This window comes from Alexandromys fortis, unplaced genomic scaffold (genome assembly GCF_014885135.2).
Source record: "Alexandromys fortis isolate MF-2015 unplaced genomic scaffold, M_Fortis_MF-2015_v1.1 scaffold_369, whole genome shotgun sequence".
NCBI classification, from domain to species: domain Eukaryota; kingdom Metazoa; phylum Chordata; class Mammalia; order Rodentia; family Cricetidae; genus Alexandromys; species Alexandromys fortis.
The window spans coordinates 71085-82792 of record NW_026068250.1 but is presented as its reverse complement, the minus strand read 5'-3'; the positions used below and the strand labels follow the sequence as shown (position 1 = coordinate 82792).

The window sequence follows — 11708 nt, the reverse complement described above, 5'->3', positions numbered from 1 at the left end:
AACTGGACCTGGGTCCTCTGGAAGAGCAGCCAGTGCTCTTAACCTCTGACCCATCTCTTGAGCCCCTATTCTCTCTTTTAAATTTACTGGTATGGATCTGTACTTGTAGATGTCTTTCAATTATTTGCAGTCTTTTTATTATATAAAATATAAAACATGGGGGAACTGGAGAGATGGCTCAGTGGTTGAGAGCACTGGCTGCTCTTCCAGAAGACTCAAGCTTGGTTCTTAGCACCTGTAGTAAGTAGCTCATAATCATCGGTAACTCCAGCTTCAGGGGATCAGATGGCTGCAGTCATCTGCACTTACATGCACAGACCCACATGCAAGCACACACACCTATGCATAAGTAAAAAGAATGAAAGTTAAAAAAAATTTTCTTTTTTTGAAACAGGGTTCTCTGCAACAACCCTATGTAACATCCTGGCTGTCCTGGAACTCACTTTGTAGGCCAGGCTGGCCTCGAACTCAGAGATCTGCCTGCTTCTGTCTCCCAAGTGCTGAGATTAAAGGCCTGTGCCACCACTGTCTGGCAAAAGTAAATTTTTTAAAAAATTATTTAATGTGCATACATGTGTGCACTGTGTGACTGTATGTATGTACAACATGTGTATGCAGGTGGCCATGGTGACTGGAGGAAGGAATTAGATCTCCTGGAACTGAAGATACGGGTGGTTGTGAACTGTCCTGTGTGGGTGCTGGGAACTGAGCCCTGGCCCTCTGAAAAGGCAGTAAGTGCTCTTAATCACTGAGCTATCTTTCCAGTACTAAAATAATAAAGCTTAAAAAAAATCCATTGGGACTGGGAATGTAGCTCAGGTGTGAGGGAGAGTGCATGTCTAGCATGCCCGAGGCCAAAACAGTAAAAATAAAGCATGGATGGTGATGTTCTCTGTAATCACAGCTTTTGGGAGATAGAGGCGGGAAGCTCAGAAGTGCAAATCATTCTTGGCTATGTAGTAAGTTTGAGGCCAGCCTGGGCTACATGAGACTGTCTCCAGAAGTAAAATAACCAAGAAAAAGTAGAGAAAATAAGACTAATGAATTCTTATACACCTAACAATCAATTTCCTTTTTCTTTTTTTGAAGACCTTATTTCATTTATCAGTAGGGCTGTATGTGCCATTATGCATGTGTGTAGGTCAGAGACCAGCATATATGAGTTGGTTTTTTCCTTCCACTGTGTGGGGTCTTGGAATGGACTCAAATAGTCAGGATTAATGGCAAGTGACTTTACCCACTGAATCATCTCATTTGCCCATGAGGACCTGGCTTTAATTTTTAGAATCCACATAGAAAAGCTAGGTGTGGTGGCTAGCACTAAGGGAGGGTGAAACGGGCAAGCCTCTGGCTCATGGGCTAGTCTCACTAGCAAACCTGGTGAGTTCCAAGCCAGTGAGAGATGCTATCTCAAAATGATACCCAGTGTTGCGGAATATTCCCTTAAAGTTACAGAACATTCCTTTAACTGTACCCAGTGTTGTGGAATATTCCTTTAAAGTTACGGAACATTCCTTTAACTATGTGAAGGTGTGGGATATGCTGCATTTGTTTAACTATGTGAAGATGAGTTGCTGTTTTACCTTGTCTGCCTAAGGCAGATTGATCTAATAAAAAGCTGAATGGCCAATAGCTAGGCAGAACAGGGATAGGCAGGCTGGCAGTCAGAGAATAAATAGGAGTCTGGGCTCTAGAAAGAAGAGAATGAGAGAATGAGGGAGGAAGAAAGGGAGGAAGAGAGGGAGATATGCCCTGGACCAGCCAGCCAGCCAGCTGCCAGCCAGCTAGACATGCAGTAGGACATACAGAATGAAAGAAAGGTAAGAAGTCCCGAGGCGGGCTGGAGAGATGGCTCAGAGGTTAAGAGCACTGGCTGCTCTTCTAAAGGTCCTGAGTTCAACTCCCAGCAACCACATGGTGGCTCACAACCATCCAAGATGAGATCTAATGCCCTCTTCCAGCCTGCAGGCATATATAACACTGTATACATAATAAATAAATATTTAAAAAAAAAAAAGAAGTCCCGAGGCAAAATGTAGATGAAGAGAAACAGTTTAATTTAAGTTAAAGGAAAAAAAGTTAGCTAGAAACGAGCATAAGCTAAGGCCAAGCATTCTCACCGATAAGGATTATCGTCAATTCCTGACTGGAGTATTCTGTGAGGCTGGATCATCTCAGCCAGTAGCCTTGAAGCTGTTCTGGATGCAGAACTCAGAAAAAAACTGCAACAGAGGGGCTCTGAAACGTTGGATCAGGGAAGAATGAAAGAGCGAAAGGCCATGGGGACATGAGAGAGGCAGGCAGACAGACAAGAGGAAGAAGAGAAGCACTTTACTGAGTGCACATGTCATAAAGCTGATGGTGGAAAAGGTGCCTGGTGGCAGATAATGAATGATGAAACCACTTTGGCGACAGAGGCAGGCTGCAACTGCAGCAGAAACTAACACTCCCGAGAGCTGGGATTAAAGGCATGTGCCACCACAGCCTGACTTCTTTTTAAAATCAAAAACAAATTAAGTTTTTTAAATTGTCTGCATGTATGTCTATGTGCCACATATGTGCTCGGTGTCTACAGAGACCAAAAGAAGGAATTGAATCCCCCGGAACTGGAGTTACAGATGCTTATGAGCCACCATGTGGTGCTGGTGATTGAATGTGGTCCTCTGGAAAAACCGTCAGTGCTCTTTTGTTGTTTTGTTTTTTGAGACAGGGTTTCTCTGTAGCTTTAGAGCCTGTCCTGGAACTTGCTCTGTAGACCAGGCTGGCCTCGAACTCACAGAGATCCGCCTGCCTCTGCCTCCCGAGTGCTGGTGGTGTGCGCCACCACCGCCAGGAAAGCCAGTGCTCTTAATCTCTCTCCAGCCCCCTATTGGATTTTTTGAATCTTAGTTGGTGAGAAGATTCAACCAGATTCCAGGATTTGGGGCTCTTTTCATTTCTCATGTTTCCATAATTTTTATGTCTTTCTACTCTGCCTCTTCCATAGCTCTGGGCATGATGTCGAAGGTAGTAGTGTAGAGGAGGCAGAGGCAGGAGGATCTCAGTAAGTTCTAAATCAGAGTAGGCTACACAGTAAGATGTCTACACATCTCAAAACAAAAACAAAACTCAACCCAAACCAAAACAACAGCAAACAAACCCCAAACCTCCAAAATATCCCTGTGAAAAAGATGTTGACGTCACCCACACATTGCTGGGCCTTCTCCTGGGAGTGATCCCACACCAGGGGGTCATCTTCATGGCAATGCAGTTATTTTCTTTTTAGGTATGTGTTTTTGCTTCTTTTAGCTGCTCATTTCTGCTCCCAACAAGAGATTCCTAGGGAAATTCAAATTTCTTGGGTTCATTGCTTCCACAGTCTAAAAGCCAAAGGAAGGACACACGTGTATCTCTTTACAGTATCTTCATTCCTGCCAGGCAGGCTGGTGACTGAGGATCCTAAGTTTAAGGCTAACTGAGCTACACAGCAAGACCTTGTCTAAATCAACAAAAAATGTCAGCAGTGATAGGGATTGAGTCTATGGCCTCATACTTGCTCTACCACTGAGCTACAGTACTAAGCACCTCTCCCCCTCCCAACAAACAAACCCGCACAACAAAACAAAATGAGAACAATAAATCTACCTTATAGCTGAGGACATTAAATGAATTATTATGCTAAAAAGGTTCTTTCAAGTGAATAGTGGTAAATGTCTGTCATGGGTATGCTTTCAAGATTAGTGAGCGGGGGCTGGAGAGATGGCTCAGTGGTTAAGAGCATTGTCTGCTCTTCCTAAGGTCTTGAGTTCAATTCCCAGCAACCACATGGTGGCTCACAACCATCTGTAAAGAGGTCTGGTGCCCTCTTCTGGCCTTCAGGCATACAGACAGAGTATTGTATACATAATAAATAAATAAATATTTAAAAAAAAAAGATTAGTGAGTGGTTAGGCGATGCACGGGACTGTGTTAAGTACTTTGTACCCCTTTTGATCCTTTGAGACAGGGTCTCTTACAGAACTCTCGCTGTCCTGGAACTCACTCTGTAGACCAGTCTAGCCTCATAGAGATCCGCCAGCCTCTGCTTCGTGGGTGCTAGGATTAACAGCGTGCACCACCAGGCTCCTTTACTTTGCACACTTTAATTGACGTCTGAGAATAATGCCATTGGGGAGGTACTATAATATTACTTAGATAAAAGCAAACTGGTTTTGAGAGAATGGTTGGTTATGTCTAATTTGAAAATCACAACTCCGTCCTAGAAAAAGGCGGCTAATTTCAAGACAACTCAGACCAGTTGGCAGCCCAGCACCAACGCCTCTGTTCGCCTTTCCATCGGCCACTGGCCTTGACTACCTCCAGCTCCTCTTTCTGCTCCAGGTCTAGCACAGGAAAGATACTCACGGCTCTAAGAGCCCGAACCAAATTCTCACAAATGTGCCGCCTTTCCTAATCTAGTTTGGGCAGCGACTCCTCTGGCGCAAACCATTCATTTGGTTCACCTGCATGAGCCAAATTCAGCAGCCAGGAAGGCTAAGAAACCTGCAAGCAGGAGCCCTGCCAGCTGCCAGTCGTGCCCGCCGCCCTGGCTAAGCTACGCCCCCTAGAGGTCGGTCTCTAGGCGGAAATCCAAGACCCTTAGGAGCCTCAGCCCTAGGCCCGCCCCTTCCTCCAGGCCCGAACGTCGAGCGTCACGATCGCTGAACGCAGCCAATACGGAATGCGCGGCAGAGTGGCGGGAGGTTCGATTGACACTGCCTGGAGGCTGTTAACGCGCGCTTCGGGAAGTGGAAGGTTAAGGGCAAGACACCGGAGACGCTCTGTGCCTGTCTTCAGCATCTTTTCAGATTCGCCTCCTCCCAACCTGGACTTTTTACTGGCCCTTCCCGGGTTCCTGTTTAACGTCCCTCAAGTCTTTTCCTAGGTCCCTACTTGACCTCTCTCAGATTGAGGTTTGGTATCCGTCCAGCTCTGGTAAATTCCCATCCCCCTTTTAGGATTCAGGCGCTTCGCTTTCGCACTTTAATCTCTACTTTTCTCTTGGCTGGTGATAACCCTCAGGAAGCAGCCCAGCGAGGGACGGAATTCCGACTCTACTTTCACCTGCAACTTAATCGATCTTCTCTTCCATCCTAGGTTTATACCCAGCTCCGCCTGGACTTGCACTCTGGATTTCTTGAGCCTTGAGTAACTGGCGATCTAAGTTCCTGGTTTGGACCCAAATTCCAGCCCCTGATTGCGTCTCCACCCATGACGACTCTTTAGACTTTCTTTTCAATGATATAGCAGCTCCCCTCAAAAGCATGCCCTGGTCCTGCCCTCTCTGTTGCTTTTGATTTAGCTGATGGGTACTTGACATCTGATGCTTCTGGGTCCAGGATGGTAAGTGTGCCCTTAAGCAGACTTAACGGGGCCTTTGCTGCAGGATCTCTGCAGGTACTCACTTTCTGTTTTCCCTTACAGAGGAGGAGCTTAGCCCCCAGCCAGCTGGCCAGGAGGAAACCAGACAGCAGATCATCTGATGATGAAGACTGGCAGCCTGAGACAGTAGTGAGTGTTCTAGGGAATATGGAAGATGGGGATACAGGGCTGTTTGGACAGAAGAATCTGGAGTTGGTTTCTGTGGTCCAAAGTCATCTTCAGAAAGGATCTTTCATCCATTTAGTAGCCTTTCCCCCTTTCTTTGCTTTTTCTTCTCTCTCTCTCTCTCTCTCTCTCTCTCTCTCTCTCTCTCGCGCGCGCGCGCGCGCCATTATCACCAGGTAGCCCAGACTGTGGTCTGCCTCCTCAGACTGCCTGTGGTCACAGGCATGCACCAACACATCTGGCACTTATCAGTGAAAACTTACCATGTACCAGGCATTGAATAAGATTAATAAAATTGTCCTTCGGGTAGGTTCTCTAGAAACTAATACAACCTCTGTTTTCTTCATGGGAGGAGTATATTAAAAGCAAAGAATAGGTTATGTTGGGTCCCAGAACTGCAAAAAGTGTGTTGGGGGGGGCGTGCACACCTATATTTGTGCTTCCCTAGACTATATAGCGTATATAGTGTATCTACCCAAACCTGGGATACATAAAACCTTTCTTTCCTTTTTTTTTTTTTTTTTTTTATAAGGGATTTTGCCACATGGGAGCTTGTAAGGAAAGGATCCCTTAAGGAAGGACTAGATGCACTTTTTTTGGTTTTGTTTTGTGTTTTCAAGATAGGGTTTCTCTGGTAGCCCTGGCTGCCCTGGAGCTTGCTCTGAGGACCAGTCGAGCCTCTCATTTAGAGATCCGCCTGCTGCTGCTTCCCAAGCGCAGGGATTAAGGGCTTGTGCCACCATGCCTGACTGGCACTTCTCTTTTTAAATTTATTTATTTATTTTGTCTTTTTGAGACAGGAGTTCTCTGTTGTGTAGCTTTCTGGCTGACCTTGAACTCACTATGTGTTGACTAGGCTGGCCTTGGACTCAGATCCACCTGCCACTGCCTACTGAGTTCTGGGATTAATGGCGTGGGCTGCCATACCTGTCCTAGAAGGCACTTGTTTTTGTTAGGGTCAGTGTGTGAGTACAGGCACGTGGAGGAAGAGGGCCTGGCGACTGCTTCAGATGTGCCCTATGGAATCATTGCTGACAGCTTGATGAGCTGGTACCAGCGTGCTGATGGCTTGGGGTTAACTTCTTTTTTAAACTTGTTTTGGGGAGAGTGTATATGCTTTGACATTGAAGGGGAGAGTCGGTTATCTCTTTCCACTATGTGGGTTTAGGTATTGAACTCAGGTCTTCAGGTTTGGTGGCAAGTGTCCATACTGCTCAGCTGTTTCAAGACCCCCCCCTCCCCCCCCTTTTGGGACAGGGTCTCTCATGAAGCTCAGCCTGACCTCAAACTCACAGTGCTGTAGCTCACAGTGACTTTAAAAAGCCAGCTTCCCCCCTTTCACCTTCAGAGTAAACCACCACAGCTACCTGGGGCTCATTAGCATTGCTGCTTTGCTACTGGGAGAGGAACAATGGCTCCCTCTTTCCTTTTAGGAAGCTCATTCTCTGCAGGTGAGTAATGAACGGAGCTGTATTTGGTTGTTACTTCTAAAGGTACTGGTTGTTTTCTGTCTGTTGGTTTGTTTGGAGACAGTGTTGAACTCCCTAGTCCAGCCTGGTCTCAGACTCACAGAGATCCCTGTGCTGGGATTAAAGATGTGTACCACTGCGTCCAGCAAGTTTCAGTTTTCTTTTCTTTCTTTTTCCCTTCCTTCCTTCCTTCCTTCCTTCCTTCCTTCCTTCCTTCCTTCCTTTCTTTCTTTCTTTCTTTCTTTTCTGAGACAAGGTTTCCGGACCTAGCTCTTGTAGACCAGGCTGGCCTTGAACTCCTTGAACTCACAGAGATCCACCTGCCTTTGCCTTCCCAGTGCTGGGATTAAAGGTGCGCACGCCGCCACCACCACCACCGCACGGCAAGTTTCAGTTTTCTGACTTGGTAGATGAGGCTAGTAAACATAATATTTTTTTTAATATTTATTTATTTATTATGTATATAATATTCTGTCTGTATGTATGTCTGCAGGCCAGAAGAGGACACCAGACCTCATTACAGATGGTTGTGAGCCACCATGTGGTTGCCGGGAATTGAACTCAGGACCTTTGGAAGAGCACGCAATGCTCTTAACCGCTGAGCCATCTCTCCAGCCCCCATAATATTTTTTTAAAGATATATTTTTAATTTATGTGTATGTGTGTGTGTGTTTAGTTGCTTGTGTAGGTCAATAGTATCAGATCCCCTTGCAGCTGGAGTTAGAGGCAGTTGCAGACTTCCTATGTGGGTGCTGGGAATTGAACTCAGGTCCTCTGGCAGGACAGCACATGCTCTAAACCACCGAGCCATCTCTCCAGCCGTAAACATAATATCTTAGGGTTGCTGTGATAGTGATATATGATAATACATGTTAAGAGTTTAGTGTGAGGGCTGGAGAGATGGCTCAGTGGTTAAGAACACCGGCTGCTTTTCCAGAGGACTCAAGGTTCAGTTCCCAACAACCACATATCTTGCTGGCACTTTTGTGCGGTGTCCCCTAATACTGGCTTTTATATTTGCTAGACAAAAGCTCAACAACTGAGCAATATTGCTAGTTTGCCTCAGCCTTTCAAGGACCCGGGACAACACAAGCTCAGCACCACTCCTGGCTCTAAGTACTCAAGGGCTGGTCACGTAGGGTGGTCTCTGAGGTTGTCTGGGTGTTGCAAGGTCGCTTTCCCATTTCTCTCCTAGACTCCTAAGAAACAGAAGTCCAGCAATGAGACCCAGTGTTTCCTGTCTCCTTTTCGGAAACCTTTGACTCAGTTAATCAACCGACCACCCTGTTTGGATAGCAGTCAACATGTAAGTCATAAGTACAACCGGCCTGGTTCTGTGTGTGTGTGTGTGTGTGTGTGTGTGTGTGTGTGTGTGTGTGTGTGTGTGCGTGTGTGTGTGCCTACTTCTTTTGCCTTGGATTTCTTCACAGCAGAGTGCTCCCTCCCCTCCCCTCCCCTCCCCTCCCCTCCCCTCCCCTTTCTTTTCTTTTTTTAGATAGGGTTTTTCTGTGTAGTCCTGACTGTCCTGGAACTCAGTAGACTGGTCTGGCTTTGAATTCATAGAGATCCACCTGCCTCTGTCTGAGAGCTGCCTGGGTGCTGGGTTTTGGGTGCTGGGTGCTGGGTGCTGGGTACTGGCTGGGATTAAAGGTGTGAGCTAGTGAGCTACTACTGCCTGACTTGTTGATTTTTATTTTTATTTTTTTTAAATTTTATTTATTTATTTTTTTGATACAATGATTCTCTGTTGTATCCCTGACTGTCCTGGAACTCACTTGTAGACCAGGCTGCCCTCAAATTCAGAGATCTGCCTACCTCTGCTGGGATTACACCACCATGCCTGACTCTTAAATATAGGTCCTTTAACATGCTCTAGACCAGCAGTTCTCAGCTTGTGGTTTGCAATCCCTTTGGCAAACTTCTGTCTCCAAAAAATATTTACATTACAATTCATAACAGTAACAAAATTACAGTTATAAAGTAGCAATAAAAATAATATTGGGGTTACTGCACCATGAGGAAATAGGATTGAAGCATTAGGAAGGTTGAGAACCACTGCTCTGTACTGAGCTGCATCTCCAGTCCTTTTTCTCACTTTGTATTTTGAGGTGTGAACTTCCGTAATAAGTTGCCCAGGCTGGACTTGAACTCTGTGCTACTAGATATCTATCTCATGGCATAATTGTTACACATTTGACAGGGACAGCATACAAATTGTTTTCAAAAAAGCCACCCACGCCTTTAATTCCAGTACTAGCCTGGTCTACAAAGCAAGTTCCAGGATAGGCTACAAAGCTACACAGAGAAACTCTGTCTCAAAAAACGAAACAAAAACCACCCAGTGGTTGACACACTCCCTGAGTCCCGGTACTCAGAGGCAGAGGCAGGTGGATCTCTGCAAGTTCAAGGCTAGCCTGGCCTAGAATATGTAGAGAGATTCTGTCTCAAAAAGCCACCACCACACCACAAAAGCTCAGCCAGATAAGCCTCACTGTTCGGGGAGGGCAAATCTGTTTTGAAGGTCTCAGCAGTTTCTCACAGCAGACCAGATTCCATAAGGGAAATTAGCTGGACTTCTGATAATGTTTAATTTCAAGGTGTGCCATAGTTTCAGGATTACCATGAGTATGATGAAGTGAGGCTGTGCTCTCTCAGGTCTTCTGTGGTCCTTGAGCTCCTGGTGTTTTCCTGCTGGTAGTAGATGCAGGCATTTTGTTTAGTGGCAGTCCCTCTGACAGTCACCTGCAGCAGTGGTGGTCTATTCCGTCGCCTCCGTTGTATAGCCCAGGCTGACCTTTAATTCCTTTTAAAAGAAGAAATTATATAGGCATGTGTATAGCCCATCTGTTTACCAGTGAAGGCATGGAAATATTTTCTCGGCTTTTCTATTTCAGACCTGTCCTAATCTTCTTTAATAAATTTGTCTTTATTTCTAACACACCTTACACACAGACACACACATACACACATTCTGTTGGATATAATTTTCTTTCCTTTTTTAAAATGGAAGAAGAAGCTCAAAAGGTAAAATTGTCTAGATCTCACAAAAGCCTTAATGTGGCCTTAGAGATGAAGTCTTCAGCCTTGGGCATGGTGAAATTTTTTTTTTTTTTTTCCGAGACAGGGTTTCTCTGTGGCTTTGGAGCCTGTCCTGGAACTAGCTCTGTAGACCAGGCTGGTCTCGAACTCACAGAGATCCACCTGCCTCTGCTCCCTGAGTGCTGGGATTAAAGGCGTGCGCCACCATCACCCGGCGGGCATGGTGAATTTTGAAGAGCCTGTATGTATTTACTTTTAGAGGTTGTTGCAAGTGTGTGTGAGTAGCCTAGGAGTATGGGATGTATGGGGGGTGCTGGAGAGATGGTTCAGCCCTTAAGAGTACTGGCTGCTTTTCTAGAGGACTTGGGTTCAATTCCCAACACCCACATGGTGGATCAAGACTGTGTAATTCTAGTTCTAGGGGTTACGATACCCTCACACAGACATACACGTGGGCAAAACACCAATGCACATAAAATAAAAAGTAAAATTTTAAAAAATAAATAGATTAGGTGATCTTTGGCAAAGAGATACTTGATGTCTCAAAGTGTGTTGGATTATCAGGGTGAATCTACAGTTGGAAGAAGTTTGGGCTTAAGTCGTGAGCCCTGAGGAACACTGACTTTTTAGGGCATTTAGGCGATTTAGGCAGAGGTGGAAACACTCTTTGGGCTGAGCACGAGATTCCAGAGAAGTGCAGTTGTGGGAGAGTGGTTAGGGCGGCGTGGTTGAGGAAAGAATGGTTAGCTTTGTTAAGATAAGAATGGAAACTTGTCCACTGGAATTAGAAGCACGCAGGCCAAGGCCTTGTGCAGAGCCACTTCTGAGGAGTGGAGGCAGATTGGAGTGGGAGATAGTAAGGCAGACTTTGATTCTTTCTAAAAGTTTGCCTGTAGAAGGGGGAGGTAAAAGATTAAATCAGACTGGTGAGGAAGAACTAGCAGGGATGGAGCAGTTGAGGTGGAAAGACTGGGAAAAGCTGCCCCTTGAGCCTGCTGAAATTAGCTGTTGGTTGTGGAGAAAGTTCCCTCCTTCTCCATCATAAGGAAAGATTGCTGTAGAACACTGTTCTCCGAGCAAGAAAGCCACCATCTTCCCTTAGATAAGCTTACCAATTGATAGGGCTTGGGGACTGGTGACCTTCCCTTTAAGGAGAGAGATGGGGACAGTCACTGGACCCTCATCTGGGATTCCAGCCACTCCCAATCATTTGTTAGGCAATTATTCTTTAATCGTGGTCTGGGGAAGCCCTAGTGTCTAGACTGGGAAAGAGTGAATGAAGAAGGCTCCATCTTGGCTGCTGGGAAGCAATCATCCATGCTGGCTGAGGACTTTCCTGTCACCCACGCTCCTGCCAGCAACCCATCCTTTGTGCCCTGTAAGTAAGCCAGATACGCTCCTTGGTTTCCTAGGGCAAACATTAGTGGAATTTGGTTGGTTGTTAGGGGGAAGAGGAAAGGAATTCTCAAAGTATATGGTATGAATTATCAGCACAAGTGAATGAGGACATACCTGTGCCTCAGTTTGGCACTGTTAGACCAGATCTCAGGGGCTGGTCATGCCAAGTCCTGCTGCGCTCTCCCGGCTGATGTGTTTGACTAGGAGTCTTTTTTTTTTTTTTTTTTTTTTTTTTTT

General features: G+C 45.7%; 1 protein-coding gene across 3 annotated transcripts in view; it reads left to right on the top strand.

Moving 5' to 3' along the window:
- The first annotated feature begins 4715 nt into the window (after window positions 1-4715).
- Window positions 4716-11708, top strand: part of Rad54l (RAD54 like) — a 23948-nt gene continuing 16955 nt past the window's right edge. The window contains exons 1-4 of one of the 3 annotated variants that reach the window (XM_050131380.1): window positions 4716-4953; window positions 5116-5361; window positions 5443-5529; window positions 8230-8340. In XM_050131380.1, coding sequence (XP_049987337.1) covers window positions 5359-5361; window positions 5443-5529; window positions 8230-8340 — 201 coding nt within the window. In that variant the 5' untranslated portion in view covers window positions 4716-4953; window positions 5116-5358. Of the gene's footprint in view, window positions 4954-5115; window positions 5362-5442; window positions 5530-8229; window positions 8341-11009; window positions 11452-11708 lie in introns of those variants that run through there. The other 2 variants (XM_050131382.1, XM_050131381.1) reach the window with 2 other exon arrangements.